General features: G+C 47.0%; 1 protein-coding gene across 3 annotated transcripts in view; it reads left to right on the forward strand.

Moving 5' to 3' along the window:
- Nucleotides 1-18,687, forward strand: part of SMOC1 (SPARC related modular calcium binding 1) — a 155,615-nt gene that overhangs the window by 97,857 nt on the left and 39,071 nt on the right. For all 3 annotated transcript variants that reach the window (XM_081229104.1, XM_081229105.1, XM_081229106.1), the window contains exons 4-5: nt 3,187-3,286; nt 5,401-5,448. In XM_081229104.1, the coding sequence (XP_081085230.1) occupies nt 3,187-3,286; nt 5,401-5,448 (148 nt within the window). The remainder of the gene's footprint in view (nt 1-3,186; nt 3,287-5,400; nt 5,449-18,687) is intronic.

An 18,687-nucleotide genomic window follows, 5' to 3' on the forward strand; every position in this document is an offset into this window, starting at 1 on the left:
CTGGTCAGTTAAGGAAGGTGGGCTGCAGTCTGACTCGATGACCATTACTTTCCGTCTCCTTGTAATTTCCTTTTCTTCAAGAAGACATCTTGGAAACTCCCCAAGACAACTTACAAACAACCTCTCAGTTGAGAACCATGGGTCCATTCACTCAGCACTCCTTCAGCAAAGGGAAGTGACCTTGCTGGGCACTCCCAGCACTTCCTGCAGGCAGAGACCCTGCCTGCATCCTCTGGGTCTTCTTTTGTTCACTGTTGTTCCTTCTCCTGCAGCACACCTGGGGCAGGTGTGCCCATAACGGTGGACTCCGAGCCTCAGAGGAACATGGCAACCATTCCTCATTCAATTCCAGTTATAAAATGCTAAAGTACTTGGAAGCAGCTTTCAGCCTGAGGGTTTTTTCATCTGGAGTCTGTTCCTTGGAGCCTGGGCTGAGGAGAATGCCGAGGGCCCTGGGGAGAAAGGGCCCGTGTTTGGGCCTGTGGGCCTGGCTGGGGGCTGGGAGGCAGTGTCCCCGAGCCCATACGGATGCAATGGGCGCTCTCAGTGAGCATGTGGCCCTTGGGACCTTCTGAGCTGCGAGGTCAGATTAAATCCACCAAAACAAAGCTTTGGGCTCAGTCTCTTCCTCAGGCATGTGCTTCTGTCCCCAGTAGCCTTGGCTGGGACTCTGCAGGCCCAGGAGGAGGGGTGCTCCGTGCAGCCTCGGAGCTGGACTTGGGTGGGGTACCATCCTCACGGAAAGGGAGGCTGGCCTTGGCCGTGGGAGCCAAGGGGCCCAGAGGTGAGTTGGCGTGGCCACCTGGCCCCAGGGACAGGCTTCCCCAGAGGTGATTATTGGCCAAGGAGGAAGAAACAGCAAGCCAGCCCCCATTAAAATGCTGCCACTGGCAAGGAGTCATCCCTCGGAGCCATCCCCTGTGGGCCGGACAGAACCTGAAGGGGTGAACTCCAAGTTCCCAGCAGTACTTCCCACCTGAACCTCCGGGGGTTCCCAGGGGAGCTCTGGCCCACTAGGAGGCCGGCTTGCCGGGTGTTTCTGACACAGCCAAGAGCAATCATTGCCGCAGCCATCCTGTATCCGGCCACCGGCCTGTGCCAGGCACTGGACTCACACTGTTTTCATTGTCAGAGCCCTTCAGGTTTGGTGCTGTTATCCCCATTTTATAGATGGGGCTCAGAGAGCTAAGTAACGTGCCAGTTCGTAACTGCTGGATCAGGATTCAAACCCAGGTCTGTCTGGGTTTCTTTCCATTCCACCCTTAGGCTTCCTCAGAAGGTAGCACTAACCTGCCTTAAGACATGGATCTTGGGTGAGAATCTGGGGTAGGAACCTTGGCCATGGGGTTATGGATTATCTCCACGAGAGGAAGCAGGAGTGAAACATGGTCCTGGGGTAAAGGCATGGACTACAGTTTCCCTGCATGGACAGTAGAGGTAAATAAAAATGCTCATTTTTTACTGGTAGGAACAAGATGCCCTGCATCTTGTTCTTATCCTGATTTCTATGGGTAGGTCTCAATGAAGCAACTAGTTTTGGGGAAAACTGTGATGTTTGGTACCCACACGAGAGCAGAAGCCTTTTCTGTAGCTTTTCTGTCTTGCTGATAACTTCTGGATTTTACCCAGGCTGTCAAATCTCTCCTTTACCCCTGTACTCCTTGTATCCCTCACCACTTGATTTGTATGCTGTTATTGTCTATCCTCAATTCTAATGTGTCCTTGATCCCAAGAGGCACCTTTTCCGCACAATTTAATGCCTGTACAATTGGCACACATCTTGTAATTGAGGTCTACATTTAGTGTGGCAGGGCTGTTTAAATTGTTGTTATATTTTTAGAATGGATGGAGACCAGGAATTTAGGAAATATGATAATTCATGCATTTATTCAACTCATCAAATGCCTACAATAAACGTCAGGCATTGTGCTAGATGCTTGGAATATAGAAATAGCCAATATCCAGTCCCTTGCCTTAGCGAGGTCACAGTCTAATGGGGGAGATAGACTAGACAGATCAACCATTAAGCTCATTGTAATAAGGGCTCTGAATTTGGGGAACCAGGGTGTGTGGAGGGTCGGAGGAAGGAAGGAGAGGAGGTGGGGAGGCTGGGAGCACTTTAAGAAGAAGGTGTATCATGAATGGGGTGGGAAGACAGAGGGTTTGGGAGTGTGCTGGGATGGGTTGGGGAATGGTATTCTGGGCATGTTGACCAGTTGGAGCAAACAGAAGTTCAGAATCATGAGACCCTAGGATGTGTTTGTGAGCCTCAAAGGCTCAAAGGCTCATTCCAGCTTGTGGCTGGAATGGGGGGTGTGGAGACCTGGGAGTAGAATGAGGCTGTGGGGATAGGCAGGGGGCAGATCATGGGGGCCCTCAAGCTTGTGCACATCAGCATCGTCTCCATCCTGAGTACGATGACCAGTCATCGAGGGGTTTTACGCAGGGGAATGATGCCCTGATTTGTGTAGAAAGTGGGTGGGAAAAGGATGGTGGGGTGGGGTGGAGGATGTAGACAGAATGACAGCTATTGAGAGAGAAAGGAGAGTTACTCCGAACGAAGCCAAAAGCCTCATTCTCATTTACTATTCCCAGGCAGCGTGGACCCGATCACAGAGACTTGAGGAAGATCACACAGTGGTGCAGCAGGGCATCTAGAACTAGAACCTGCAGGCACAAGTGGCCTTGTTTTTACCGTAACCCCATCACATGTGCCCTTTTCTCAAGAAAGCCATGGGATCAATAGGCAGGCTGACTATAGGCACGGATGCTGGGAAAAGCTAGAAAAAGAAGAAAAGCTTTTCCCTTGTCTCTGCTTCTTCAAGAAGGGTCATACCAACCCACAGTGGTGACATTCCAACTTGTACTTGCCAAATTAGTTCACCAATCAACTTTTTACAAATGGATGGAATACACAGTGAACGTATCCGAGTACGGTATAAGAGATTAAGCATTAAATGTCATAAGGAAACAGTAAATTGCTATGGTTGCTCCTGGGGGTCACACAGAAAATGTAATCAATGTTGTCTGGCCAGCCTTCAAGGGCCACTCGGGGGAGGGATGCTGGGTGACAGGTAGAAGGAGTTCTCCGCTATGCTGGGGATGCTTTGAAGGAGCTGGGAGGTGACTGTGGATACTGTGACCCAAGACTTACGGTTCTTTTCCCCTTCCCACTTCCCCGAACAGGTGCAGTGCCATACTTACACGGGGTACTGCTGGTGTGTCACCCCAGATGGGAAGCCCATCAGTGGCTCTTCTGTGCAGAATAAAACTCCTGTATGTTCAGGTACCGTAGGGAAGGGCGGGAAGAAAGAAAAGGGTGGGAGAGAGACCCCCTTGGCTGGTCTCCTGAATCTTGTGGGTGCACTTTTGAAAGATTGGTGGTGGTTATGAGCCCTCTTCCAGGTCAGGGAGGAGTCTACCCAAACATGCTTGCTCTGTTGTCAGCTGGGTGATAGGGTCAGTATATGTCTGTGTGTACGTATCTATTTATTTTGAGTTTAAGTTTCTGGTTCAATGCTCTTTTCTCAAGCATCGGCCATAACCTCTAGAGAGCGTGGCATATAAGTTTGTAGCTTGTGTGCTTTTGGTTGCTCGTGGCCCTGGGTGCACACTTTATTGAGATAAATTTCAAGACTGCGTTGGAGTTCAACATCAAAGGCTGTGACAACCAATTAGGGATGTCTTTCACGGGTGCAGGAGAGGAGGGTGGTGGTCTACGTTGCCATACGTTTGCAACCCCTGAACAATATAATGTGTGGTGATGGAAAACATTCATAACCGCGGCCCTCAAATCTGGCTGTCATCAGCAGTGCCTGGGGAATTCAAAAGAACCCAGGTGTCGAGGCTTCTTCCGTATTCGGATCCAGTGGTCATGGAGACTTGGGGTCCACGTGTTTAGGAGCTTCTCCGGTGGTTCTCATGATGAGACAGGTTAGGGAACCACTGCTTTATAACAACCCTCTGGGTGAGTCCATAGGAAAAATGAAGTCCTTTTTATTTCCAACTTTATAGGCATAGAGAAATTTTGTTCTTAGATCAGTTTTGTGGGATTGTGCCTTTCGGATTTAGGCAAGCTTCCTACTTCCCACTTCCATTCAGATGGAAAGGGACTTCAAGACACTCCCTTAATTCACTATGCAGCGTTAACAAAAAAAAGCCTATCCCATCCACCAGCTGCTTCCTATTTCTCTGTAATCTGTGTATATGAGATTTTATTTATTTACTTATTTTTAATTTTTAAGTGCAAGCAAAGTCTAAAACATTATTCTAAAACCTCTGGGAAATTCCAAAGGCAGTCCTGCTGTCCTAACGTTTTCCTTTTTTTCCCCAAATTTATTCATTTTTCAACCAGCCCTGCTATATAAGGGGAAAGGTGAGTGGAAAGGGCCGTAAGTATCTACATTAGGAAACCAAAATTTGCAGGCCAAAAAGGAAAGTTTACTTTATTTGTGGTTTACATGGAAACTGGAAACCTTAATTGGGGTTGGTGTGGGGAGGGGGAGGAGGAGGAATGAGCCCTCCTTGCAAATGACCTGGAAAGTTTCATTTAAAGCAAACAAATGTGCTAGAAACAAGTCATGCAGGGAAATATAATTGAATTCTCACAAAGCTAGTATAGGGAGAAGGGGTTGGCTCTGGATTATGATGGGTTTCTTCTCTTTTGTCGCGGGGACTTCCACAGATGCCCTGGTGTTCCTGGGCTGGCTGTGCCCTGCATGTGTGGGGTTGGGTGTCATGGGAAAGGCAGGTGCAACAGGGTCAGGACCGTCGGATGGCGGCACAGGGCATCCAAGCACATGCAGGGCAAAGCGTTTGGCCAAACCCCCAGACTGCCCGCTCCTTGAGGAACACGCTGCATCTAGAAAATTGTTTCCATGCCTCAGACTATTTTGGCCCATTCATTACAATTGGGCCAACAATTTTCTACTTAATGCAGATGGAAAATCGCCGATTTCCTGCCCTAACCAGCAAGGGATGTCAGTCATTGCATTTGCAGTGAGAGGGGTTTTCTTTTCAGTTGGCCCCCCCTGGCTGGATGGGGCTCAGAACATGGAGTTGGTGGGAAGTGGAGGTGAGGGGCAGTCAGTGGAATGTTCAACAAAGGAGTTATGTGGTTGTGGAATTTTGTAAAAATCTGGTCAAGACTATTGCCAGGGAGCCTGGAAATCATTGTTCATCTCAACGGCGCTGTGATATCAGTGACATTGATGTTAAACAAACCCCAGTCACATGTATGTATGTACTCACTTTGTATATAATGTTCCTAGATGTGTATACAATATATATATATATATACATAACCACATGCTCATAACATCAGGCTTTACCAACTCTTTGAAAGAAACCAACCGCGATGCATTCTGAATGTCTGTGTTTTTGTTTCCCCTCTCACCCAAGGTTCAGTCACCGATAAGCCCGTGAGCCAGGGTAACTCAGGAAGGAAAGGTGAGTGGAGTTTCACGCTTTATCTGAATGTTTGCTTCTAAAGCCAGTCCAAGCAGGCATTCTTAGACAAGATGGAAGGAGCCTGGGGTGAAAGCTAAAAGTGCCCCGCAGAAAATTCCCATTCTTATTCTGTGTTTCCTCCCAGAAGCCTGGAGGTAAGTAAGGCTCGTATGGCGGTGGGGACCAAGCTCCCAGAATTTCTGAGAGAGGTGAGCAAGTGCAGTGCACAGAGCTGGCAGGGACCCTGAGACTCTTGGTTCCTGGGAAGTTCAGTCAATAAGCTACCAGTGTAGCCAGCATTAAACAGAAAAGCACAATGAAGGCAGGTATGCCCGAGTCTGCCCTGACTCTTTTATTTTGGAGATCCATCTGAACAGTTTTTCCTCCTTGATTTTCCTTGATAATTGTCCCAGCGCATCCCGATTCTTTTCACTAAGACTAGATGCTTCATGGGCAGGTGACTCATGCAGCTGTTATCTTGAAATTCTTAATTATTTTCCTTTGAACTTGAGTTTTGTAAGTATAGTCCAGTGGGACAAAGAAGTGTGTGTGTGAGCAGAAGAGACACGTGTACTATGCTTACCTGCTGCAGCCCCATTGGCAGATAGCTCTTGTGATGCAGGCTACAGGGCTTCCGTAATACGCTTAGAGTTTTCATTTTTCATTACCTAGAACAACGCTAAATAGCAAATTAAAGAACATCAGGACAAGTCAAGAGAGAGACTATGGAAGAGAGGATAAGGCTTGATAGTTTAGTGTCTTTTGTGGCACCTTTTTTCCTGCTTTTTGAACAAGAGGCTTTGCATTTTCACTTGGCACTGGGCCCTACAAATTGTGCAGCTGGCCCGACTAGGGCATTTGTCTGAGTGCTGTTTAGTGGACCAGCCGACATGAGGAATAGGTCCTTGGGATGTGCTGACCATCCTTTCCAGGGTGCTGGCACTAGGATCCACCGCTTCTTACTTCTAGGGCAGCATACACATTGGTAGTTGCATGGAAAACAGGTATCAGTTTTATTGCACATGCGAGCACTTTAGAAGCCCCATTTTGTGCCCTCGGGTAAAACTCAGACCAGAGGTCTCGACTGAGTTTGAGCCCTCCCGCCTGCATCTGGGCCTTGGGAACTTCATGCTCATAAGAGTCCATGTGGAGAGTTGGGCATGCAAGGATCAGTGTGGGGTGTACAGGCTTACCCTCCACCGCAGTCACAGGGAGACCAAGGCAAAGCCTTGGACCTTGCCCCAAGTGCTTATTCCTTGGGGACCAGAACAGGAGGCAGAGTCCCACTGCCTGAACGCAGGAGCCGAGAGTCTGGAGAACATGCTGTCCCTCCAAGAAGACATGGAAGTGGAACTTGGTGATACCACCACCCACTAGAAACCATGGACCAAGCGACCCGATGGGCTGCTCCCCTTCCAGCGAGCAGGAACGAGTAAGTGGGTGAAAGAAGGGAGCAAGCACCCTTCCAGGTCCTTCCAAGCACAGGGGGAGACAGCCTCCAGTGTTGGTAGTTCCCTTCTAGGAGGGCAAGGAGGAGAGGGGATGAACGTTACTTTCTGCAAAGATCTGAAATCATCAACACTGTGAGTGGCGTGTCTGCCTGTAATTTATTGGGGTTGGAAAAGGGAGCTGCCTTCAGTTTCGCTTGTTGCAACTGAAGTCTTCAGGAGCATAGCCTTTATTCCTGGGCGTGAGGTCCTGGTGGCAGGGAAGAAAAAGAGCAATCATGCAAAACGGACCACCCAGACTTTCCCCACCAAAGGGAACTGAGTGCATGATGCTGAATGAAGCACCTGCAGCAAGAAAGGCCAACCAGAGGATTTTGGTTCTTCAGCTGCACAGAGAAGTACTTCCCCGGTTGTCCTTTCTAGTTTGTTGTGGCTTTGTACCCTGTGGATAACAATAAGAACCAGACCTGTGGTCACGGTGGGCTCTTGCTGATCCAGTTGGAAGAAGGCAGGGGAATCCAATTCCTCCAAGGATGATGCAGGGAACAGGGGGGTAGGGTCTGAAGCCTCGTGTCAGGGGGATAAGTTTCCAGTGGTTTCTAGCTCTTTGCTCCCTTACCCCGGTGGGTTCCTCCCTCCTAGATTGTTGTGTGGAGGCTTCCTTTTTGGTGCAAAGGGCTGGCAGAGGGGTGGGGGAGATGCTAGGGCTGACTCGCCCCTTGACACTTGACTTCTGCCCAGTGGCCTCTCTTTCCTTCTACTTCAGAGGGTCCACAGAGGTGCTGAATCTCTTCTGTTTGTCTGCCATGGGCAGTGCAGTGAAAAGCAGGTTCAGGCCACCTGTAGGAAGGGCCACCTGAAGCCACACCTGTCCAGGAAGCTGGGGTTTGAATGGGAACAGGGTGCGAGAGGGCATTTATAATATCCTGTGTCGGCCCCGCCGAGGTCCCTTTTTCAGCTGCCGCTTAAGAATGGAATGTGCTCCGGAGGGCAGCAGGTGGGAGGACACAAAGGACCGTTGTCTGAGCTCATGCCCACATGTGGGGTCTCCTAGAAGGCATCTCCCTGGAGCCGGAGCTTGCAGCCCAAGACCTGCCCAGAAGGATGCTAAGCCCGGAGGACGGCCAGAAAGGGGGCGAGGCCGGGGGTCTGGGTGTGTGTGTTGGGGGGTTGGTGGTGGTGGGGAGGAACGGACCCAGCTCCTTCTTTCCCCACCCTCTTGCCTTTTTGAACATGCTCCACGGATGGGGCTTGAAGGGATCAGTTCTCTCCACCAGGGAGGAATGAAAAGGCGTATTGTGCGAAGGAGGGTCTGGTTGCCAGCCAGGAATCAGTCCTCCAAAGGAGAGGAGGAGAAAAAGGAGAAAGGCAGAGCGGGAGGAGGCTGGGGGAAGAGGCCCAGGGAGATAGCGGGAGGCAGGGGAGAGGGAGAGAGGCCAGGCGGTAGCAGGTCACAGCCGTCTGGCTCGCAAGGAGGTCTGGGTCGCTCCTGATCCTGGGTCCACAGGTGTGGGCCCGAGGGGAGAAGTGGGGGACGGAGGGAGGGAGGTCCGGTTATCTTACCCAGATGCATGTGCTCCGGGAGGGGAGGAGGGTCAGAACTTCAGACTGTTTACTTAATCCCTTGGAATGTCCTTGCCTCGCTCTGTTCTTTGGGCCCCTTGTGTTTCACAGACTCCTTTATGGGCACATGTGTGGTAATTAACACATGCAGGGTAGGTCCCGGGCCATGTGTTTGAGTTTCAAATATCCATTGATCTGGGGCACTCCCATCCTGCTACCCCTCCCTTCTCCGTCCATCCTCGCCCTCGGAGAGAGATGGAAGGAGTATGTGTGTGTTTTGGGGGGTGGAGGGCACACATGCAGCCACATGTGTTTTATTGATGCTACAGAGGAATATCAGAAGAGAGGAAAGGGCCCCCAGCAGCCCCTTGAGCTCTGACGATCTGCTGCTAAAACAGTCGAAAGCTGCAGAAGTTGAGAGACAGAAAGGAATTTGGGGTTTCCAGTGAAGCAGGAAAGTGGATGGGAAGCAAAATGTGTTTAGAGATGGTGGTTTTACCCTGAGAAGCTTTTCCTGGCCCCCCAAGGCTTGTGGATTTTCCTGAGGTGCCTCTTTTAGGGGTCTTGATGCTAACAAATATGGGTGATTTGGGGGGTTTCCAGGATAACCAAACACAAAGTCAGGGACTGGTCCTGGGCTTCATTACTTATGAGGTGTGGAAGGGAAGTTCTCAGCCTCCAGCGGGGTGTTGATGGGGCGGGTGAAGAATGATTAAATGGGAGAATAGCGGGAGAGCACTTGGGCAATGATTTCTGGCAGTTCTCTGGGAACTTTTTCTCCTGAGCGCCCAGGACCTTATAGATCCCAGGGTGATACTTCGATAGATGGCAAATGAAAATATAGGGTTATTGGGAGTTTTCTGCAATTTTCTCTTTTCCTACTTCCTAGAGGTCTGGGAGTGAGCAGTGTAAGGAAAATGAGAGAAGAATAAAAACAATAGCAAACTCCTTACACTTTCTGCATGGGCTTCTGTGTTTGTCAAACCAATCTTGGAGAGAAGCGAAACTTCCAAAATCCAACCTACCTTTAATTTGCTGAAACTTCTTTTATTCCCCCACTGGCTACTCCGTAGTCTGTGTTCCAAGTGAAGAGTGAGTCACAGTTATTTCTCCAAGGTCCCTCTCTGGGTCTCAGTTTTTAGAATCTCTCCTGACGTCTGGTCTACAGGTTGGTGCCAACTTGGAGACCTTTGTCGCTCAAGTGACGGAGCTATAGCAGCACTCTCACTCAGGGCTGAGGGAGGTGCTCAGGGCAGGGATGATGGATGGCGGGTCTCCCAGATGAAGGGGACCAAGCAGCCTCTAGCCTCCGCCCTCGTGGTGGTTAAGCACACCTGAAGGAGGTTTACTCCATTGCCTCAAGCCTGGCTGAGGTGTGCAAGGCTGGCTATCTCAGAGCATTCTACACGTGGAGCATCACCCCTGTTCACGTGACTTTAACCTCTTCCCAGCTACCTCTTTTTTCTCTTCCCCCAGCACAGAGGGGGAGGCTGGATCCATAATTGATCTGTCAGCCATGCCATCAGATAGCTCAAGTCCGATTACCTACCAGCCTGGGCTGGATTTCTTTTCTTTTCTTTTTTTTTTAAATATATATATATATATATATATATATATATATATATATATTTTACATCTTTATTGGATATAATTGCTTTACAATGGTGTGTTAGTTTCTGCTGTATAACAAAGTGAATAAGCTATACATATACATATATCCCCATATCCCCTCCCTCTTGCATCTCCCTCCCTCCCACCCTCCCTATCCCACCCTTCTAGGTGGTCACAAAGCACTGAGCTGATCTCCCTGTGCTATGCGGCTGCTTCTGGGCTGTATTTGAATGGAGCTGGGCAGCTAATGACCTCTGTGGGTTGGCCTCAGCTCACATTGGAATTCCCTGTGAAGAAGCATTCATTCTGATACGTGCCTACTACAAACGGTGCCTAAGCAGCTCCAGGCCCATGAGAGGTGGCTCTTTTCCTCTCTGCATGCAGGTTACTGCTGCTTTCTGGTGTCTGAGCCACCCTGGACCAAGCCTGGCTTATCACTATATCAGCTTTGAAGAGATGGGTTGCAGAAGGGGTGTGTGCGAGGGTGCTTGAGTGTTCATGCATGTACCATATCTCCCTCTACCCACGCTTAATTACTCCCCCAGCAGGGCTCCGTCTACTCATCCCCCGCCCTCCATCTCAGACCCTATTCTGTGGTCTCCAAAAGAAAGTTTATGCATGGAGGATGCTAAACGAAGAGTGTGAATCCTTGCCATATCCTGATTTCCAAGGACTAGAGAGGAAATGGGATTTAGTGACCTGGAAAAGCCTTCTAGCCATGGATTCTAATGAGTCCCTGGCGTTGTTAGTAACCATTAGTGTTTTTATACTTGGCTCTTTTATTCTTTCATTCAACAAATTTTCATTGAGACCTTACTAAGTGCCAGCTTTTAGTTAGTGAGGATCCAGTAACAAGTGAAATGATAAGAGCCCTCGCCTTGTGGAGCTCACATTCTAATGGTCCTTAGCCTCTTCTTGTAGAGGGTATCTTCGGGTGGAGGTGAAGCCTCCCAGAGGGGCACAGACCTCTAGATACTGGGATGCTTGGAAGCAGGGGAGGGAAGGCAGGTGGCACCTGCAAACGCCCTGGTCAGCAGCTCCCACGACCAGAGCCTCTAAGGAAAGACCCTTGAAGGAGGCTGCCTGGGATGAGCATGGCCCACCGGCAAGTTCTTGATTCCTATGCCTGGTACCTTTGTGGTGCCCCCAAAGTCCAGGTGAGACAGCCCAGAGCTTGTCAGGCCACCGAGAATATGTTCCTTGGCTCACTGTTCCTTGGATGAATGAGTTCAGTTCCAGCTGTGGCCCAGCAAGCTGGAGGGAGCCAGCGATTTCAGCCCGTGGGTGGACAGGCCTCAGGGCCACATCCGAACTACTTCTCCAGCTCCAAGCACCACATAGCTCCTGTGGTCAAGGCCGAGGAATTGTCACTCTCCAGTCCTGTTGCACCCGTTGAAAGAAAGCCACGAGTTTCAAGGGCTGTTTATTTTAAAATTGATGTGGAAAGGCAATGGAACTAGAGTAGCTAAAACAATTTTCAAAAAGAAAAAGAAAGTGGGAGGAATCACTCTATGTGATTTTTTTTAAACCAAGAGATCTTTAGTGTTTTATTCCCTTCATGACCCTTTATGAATTTTCAATCCATGCTTCCCTTTGATCATCTGAACAAATGTGGTGACTCCACATTTTTTTCAATGTTTATTTCTTTTTGTTTTTTAATGACTTCGTTTTAAATTTAAGAGGAAGATATAGAAATTTTCCATATACCCCCTGCCGCCACACATGTGCAGCCTCCCTCACCATCAATATTCCCCCCCCGAGTGAGTACATTTGTTACAACTGATCAACCTAAATTGACACATCATTATAACCCAAAGTTCACAGTTTATATTAGGATTCACTCTGGGTATTGTACACTCTGTGGGAATGGACACATGTGTAGTGATATCCACCATTACAGTATCATACAGAGTATTTTCACTGTCCTATTGACCTAGAGATCAATGGAACAGAAAAGAGAACCCAGAAGTAGGCCTACACAAGCATGGCAAACAGATTTTTGACAAAGGTGCAAAAGCAATTCAGCGGAGGAAGGATAGTCCTTTCAACAAATGGTGCTGTAGCAATTGGGCATCCACAGACAGAAACAAAAACAACTCCCCGAGACCTTCCCTAAATCCCATGCCTTATACAAAAACCAACTCAAAGTGGATCTTGGACTTAAATGTAAAATCTAAAGCTATTAAAACTTTTAGAAGAAAACATAGGAGAAAATCTTCAGAACTTACAGCTAGGTGAACCTTGAGCTTTGGTGTCTGAGAACATCAAACACGTGATCCAAAATTTTTAAAAATTGATAAATTGGACTCAATCAAAATTAAAAACTTGCTCTTGGAAAGATCTTGTTAAGAGAGTTAAAAAACTACAGACTGGGAGAAAATACTTACAAACCACCTATCTGGCATAGGACGTGTGTAGAAGATACAGAGAATGCTAAAAAACTTAACAGTTGAAAAACAATTTAATTTAAACATGGGCAAAATAAATGAATAGGCATCTCACCAAAGCACATAGGTGGAGGGCAAATAAATACACAAAAAGGTGTTCAACATCATTAGCTATAAAAAAGTGCAAGTTAACCAACAAGAGCCTACTGTATAGCACAGGGAACTATACCCAATATGATGTAATAACCTATAAGGGAAAAGAATCTGAGAAAGAATATATATATATATATATATATATATATACACACATATATACCTATATAAAAAACTGAATTATGCTGTACACCTGAAACTTACATGATATTGTAAATCACTATACTTCAATAAAAAAAATGTTTAAGTGCAAATTAAGACCATGATAAGATATCACTACACACCTATTAGAAGAGCTAAAATAAAAATAGTGACAATACCAAATGTTAATGAGGCTGCAGACGAACTGGATCTTTCATACATTGTTGGTAAGACTGTAATATGATACAGCCACTCTGAAAAATACTTTGGAAGTTTCTTAAAAAACTAAACAACAAAACATATGCTTACCATATACTCTAGCAATTGCACTCCTGAGCATTTATTCCAGAGAAATGAAAACTTATGTCCACACAAAAACCTGTACACAGATAGTCACAGCAGCTTTATCTGTAATAGCCAAGGGTGGAAACAACCCAAATGTCCTTCAATGGGTGAAACAAACTGAGGTGCATCCATACCATGGAATACTACTCAGTAATGAAAAGGAACACACCGCTGACACATGCAGCAACAACTGGATGGATTTCAAGGGCGTTATGCAAAGTGAAAAAGTCCAACCTCCGAAGATTGTATACTGCATGATTCCATTTATATAACATTGCAGAAATGACAAAATTATAGAGATGGAGAAAGGATTAGTGGTTGCCAGGGGTGAAAGACGGGGTGGAGGAGAGGAAGTGTGATTATAAAAGGGTAGCACGTGGGTGATGTTTGTAGTGATGGACTAGTTCTATATTTTGGTGGTGGTGGTGGTGGTTGCATGAATCTGCACACGGATAGCATTGCATAGAATGACACACCACCCACCCACCCACCCACCCACAGACAAATAAGTACATGCAAACCTGGTGGAATGTGAATAAGGTCCCTGGATTACACCAATATCAATATCCTGATTCTGATATTATACTATTATGATGTTATCCATATAGTTATGTTAACTGTAAGGATGCTATCACTAGGGGACACTGGGTGAAGGGTACATGGGACCTCTTTGTTTGCAACTACCTGTTGCAAAATCATTTCTATAATCATTTCAAAATAAAGAGTTTTAAAAAAATTAGCCCCGTCTCTGGGTGAACCCAGCCCTGAACCAACTCTGCTGCTGCCAGGGCCACCTCTCCCCTACTTCTCCTCCGCTTTGTCACCACGCCCCCTTCTTCCATCTCTGGTCTACCTTTTTCACCAGCCTCTTGTTTCCGTTCTTACTCAAGAAAATGTGGAGCTTGACGGTGTGGCCAACTGCTTGCAAAAAGACAGCTTTAAGCTTTTTTGGGGAAGGAGTGTGCAAGTGGGTAGATGGAATGTAAAAGATTCATCTCTTGCTCTGGAAAGGACCCGAAGTACCCAGATAACTTGTGTTCTCAAAGGTCAGAATCAGGACAGCTCACAGTATATTTCTGAGCCTCGTTGGTCCTGGGACATGCATCTCAGGAAAGGTTGAGGTTAACTAACATTCCATCCTCCTCCTGGTATGATTCAGGCCAGGTTCTTAAGGGACATTTTTGCAAACAGGCACCACTGTCTCCCTGTGAGGCCCAGAATAAGTCATCTTGACTTTCACACTGGGTCCCTGAGTCACATGCTGAGGGGGATGATGGCTCTGGCATAAGTGTGGTCGCTTCAAAAGCAAGAACCTTCCAGCACTTCTACCAGGCTGAAGTGTATCTCCATGTCTTGGCAAAAGACGGCCAATGGCAGCCTAAATGAATACAAGAGGGAGGGTGGCCAGTGATGGGCATGGTTTGGGCAGAACCCAAGAATTAAAGGGGACTTGGGACCACTGAGAGACCTTCCGAGTCTCAGGACGGGGGTGGTGGTTTCTTTTTCTGTCATTCTCCAACGTTCCTCAGTCTCAGAGACCCCAAGAGATGCCATTAATACAGATTCCTCCTCTGGCCCCTTTGACACATTTGCTTTTGAAGGACCTGGAAGAGAAAGCTCTTTGTATGTGGTCAGAATAAACTCATTGTACACCCAAACAATTAACTCCTCAATGGACTTGCCAGCCCCTTGAAAGGCCCGGCCCTGCTTCCTTGGACCTCTTGGGCTCTATTCAGTCCCATAAGCACACCAATGTTTTGGGGGTTTTGTTTTGTTTTGTTTGTTATTCTGAAAAGTCTTTCCCTGAGAATAGTCAGAGCCGGTCAACATTGTCCTCAGCCCGGCATTTATCTCCACTCGCCAGCGAATGTCAATCAGGAATCAAAAAGCCAAACAGAGGAGGCTTTGAACGGTGTCATCAGGGGTCGAAGTGACTTCCAGCTGTCTGTGCGTGGGCCAGGCCTTCTCGCAGGGCAAAGAATTGTGCTGTCGCACAAACCCACTGTCTGGATAGGCTCGCAGAGCCCGTGCGGGGGCTGCGGCTTTCTGGGGCTGCACCTGCAAGGAGAGGCGTGGTTGGGGGCTGGGGGATCTCGTGCGGCCAGACGCCCCGCTCTGGGCCTGGGTGGTTTCCAGCGCCGCTTGCTCACTGCCTCTGGAGCCTTGAGCAAATCACTTTCTTGCGCTGAAACTCAATCTCTTTTTATCTGCCTGGTGACTTCCTCTGCCCTGGCCGGTGGTGAGAATAGATGAAGAAAGCCACCTGCCAGAAACTCTGAGCGTTGCAAAATGTGGTAACACTTACTATTGTTGATCTTGACATCATCCTTGAGAAATTCTCTCAGGTTTGCCTTTTTTTTTTTTTTTTTTAACGTTTCCTAATTTACTTTTTTCTCCCTGTAAAAGAAATGGTCATCTTTGAATCAGGTTTTTTCAGTATTCTATGTTCTTCTCGGTCTGAAAGAGTATTATGGTATCAAAGAGAAAGAAAGTCTTACTATCTGAGGTCTAAAAGAATCACCAAGATTAAACATACACGCACATGAAATCATCATATGCATTCATGTAAATTGAGATTCAGATATATTTTTCTTTAAGATATACAGGAGAGTCTCCCCCCAAATTAAGGATTGCTCAGGTAATCTAGCTACTGCCACCTGATGATTTACCTGTGATGACTTTGGTACTCCATCCCCGCTTTGTTTTAAAAACTTTATTAAGGTGTAATTACATACCACAAAATTTACCCATTGTAAATGTACAATTTAATGAATTTAGTACCGTTATAGAGATGTGCTGTCATTACCAGAGAACATTTCCATCACCCCCAAAGAAACCTTGTACCCATTTATAGTTATACCCCACTCCCTCCTCCAGGCAACCATGTATCTGCTTTCTATCTCTATAGATTTATCTTTACTAGGCATTTCATATGAATGGAATCAAACAATATGGAGTGTTTGCACATGGCTTCTTTCATTTAGTATAATGTTTTTGAAGTTCAGCTATATTATTACATGTATCAGTAATTCATCCCTTTTAATTGCTAAGTAATATTCCATTGTATGGGTATATCACAATTTGGTTATCTCTTCACCAGTAGACGAACATTTGGATTATTTCCAGTTCAAGGCTATTACGAATAATGCTGCTATCAGTATTTGTATACTTGTCTTTGGGTGGATATGTTTTTATTTTTCTTAGATAGATTCCCAGGAGTGGAATTTCTGGATTGAATGGTAAGTTTATGTTTAACTTTTTAAAGAATTTGCCAGACTCTTTTCCATCATGGCTACCCAGTTTTACATTCCCATCAGCAAGGAATGAGGGTTTGAGTTTCTCCACATCCTTGTCTCTTGATAGTTTCTATTTTAAAAATTTTAGCCATTCTAGTAGGTATGTGGTGGTATCTCACTGTGGTTTTAATTCGTGGTTTCCTAACAACTAATGATATTGAGCATCTTTTCGTGTATTTATTAGCTGTCCGTGCATCTTTGAAATGTCTATTAAAATATTTTACCCATTTTAAAACCAGGCTGTTTGTCTTCTTATTGAGTTGTAAGGTTTACTTTATTTTTTATTTTTAAAACTTTATAGAATTTTAATTCTACAAATCCAGTTTTAAAAGTAAGCAGTTGGATAAGATGATTTAACACTCGATGATTTAATACCTTCTTTAAGAGGCCTTTAGAGTCTTTTACAGCTACCCAGTGTCCTGAGGCTAGGGGTGCAGCCATCCTTCATTTTTAGAAGAGGATATCACTGCCCAGAGAAGAAAAGTGAGGGGTCCAGGTTACCCAGCTTAGTTGGTTGCAAAGCCGGTATCTGCACTGTGACCCCACTGGAGACCGGGAGGCCAGGGGCACATGCGGAAGCTTTTCTCTCTCCCCCAGGCCCAGTGTGGGTCCTGGTGTTGCCCCAGGGCTTGCCAGGAAGCAGGCCTGATGTGGACCTTGGACCCAGGCCTTGGACCTATGTTTGGTAGAAGGGTGCGCTTGTTTGCTGGGTTGGATGCCAGGTGCCCAGGTGCCCGGAGATGATGGTCAGAGGGTCCTATTGGCTTTGGCTTGGCTGCCCATCCTTGGGGCATGCTGGATTTCACAGGTGGCTCTCCTGGCAGCAGGGCACTTTGCCTTTTCTCACTTCATAAAGATTTCCGGCTAGGGCCTCCATGGTGGCAGTGCAGCTGTATGTCTTCACCCTCGGTGACCCTACCCTGCAGGAAGATTCACTCCCTGCACGTGGCTTCGTGCTATGTGGGCTTCTGGACCTGCATCTGGGAAATCGTGGAGGTCCTCGACTTCCCTGGGGAGACTGGAAACCCTCCTTCCTCTCCTTGAGCAGCAGATTTCTTTACTGATTGCTGGACCAGATGGGCAGTCCCAGACGGGCAGTCCCAGACTCTCATGTGGATGATGGGAGAAGTAAACAGAATATTTTCTGTCATCCTGCTCCAGAATGAGATACAGCTCTTGGAGTATGGGAGGATTTTTAATTGAATGTTAAAATATCTCATAAGCCATTTTTCACTTGGCTTGTCATCGTTGTCCCTCTGAGAATGTGTGATTTCTCACTTTCCCTTTGTTCCCTTTAAGACTCCTGAAATGAAGCCACCCTGTGTGGAGGGGCTGAGCACACTGGGCAGGTCTATTTAGACTGTGAACTCTGCATCCGGCAGCAGCAACCAAATGTGCATTGCAGCTGCCAAAAAACTTCATTCAGTGGTTCATTGAATTCAATAGAAAGAGGTGTTAATAGAGTCAGGGAAGTGATGCCATTTTAAAAAATGACACTGTGTGGCTCTGCTCTGTGTTTCTTCTCCCTCAGTGACTTCCAGATCAAACGTACACAGTTTGGCATCAAAAGATGGCTGTTCTGGACCCCAGTTTGAGGCAAATAAGATATTCAGCTTCATTACTCCTCCCCTCCTGCCACGTCTCATGTCTGCAGGAGATTGTCGGATAGTTCAGGATCACCCTGGCCGCTGCGGGAGTTGGGTCTTACGTTGGCATGTGAGAATTATAGCAGGGTCACGTGTCACACAACTGCCAGGTTGCTGGCCTCAGCCTCAAGCAAAGGTTAGGGTCTCCATAGCTATTGAATCTTAAGATCCCAGAGGTGGGGTGTTGGCGTAAGAAAGGGATCAAGACTCTGTGTTCTTTCTCCCTCCCCTGATAAGATGCAGGGAACTCTGCCAAGAGTTCTGGGAGCTCCAAATGGTGAAGGCTGTCATTATTGGTGATCTGACTGGCGTTGCAGGCTATATGAGAACTTGCATTCTCCATAGTTAATGCTTGGAGAATATAGTGTTCAGTCCTAAAAGACCTCTGGGGGTCTTGGGGAGAAGGGATTGTGTAACCACAGTGTCCGAGACCACAGTGCTCTCCTTCCGTCCCCCTCCCAAGGGAGAAAACAGAAACATCTCGGAAGTATGCGTTCTCAACACAGGTAAAGATACCTGCTCCCAGCTTTCACCAAGGAGGTGGAAGTTGGTTCTTAGGGCACAAAAGAGCACTTGCTCTTTTTACACATAAAGCACAGATAGGCATACAGTACACAAACAGATATACAATGTATCTTTGTTATTAACA

Source organism: Mesoplodon bidens, assembly GCF_964165515.1.
Source record: "Mesoplodon bidens genome assembly, chromosome: 3".
NCBI classification, from domain to species: domain Eukaryota; kingdom Metazoa; phylum Chordata; class Mammalia; order Artiodactyla; family Ziphiidae; genus Mesoplodon; species Mesoplodon bidens.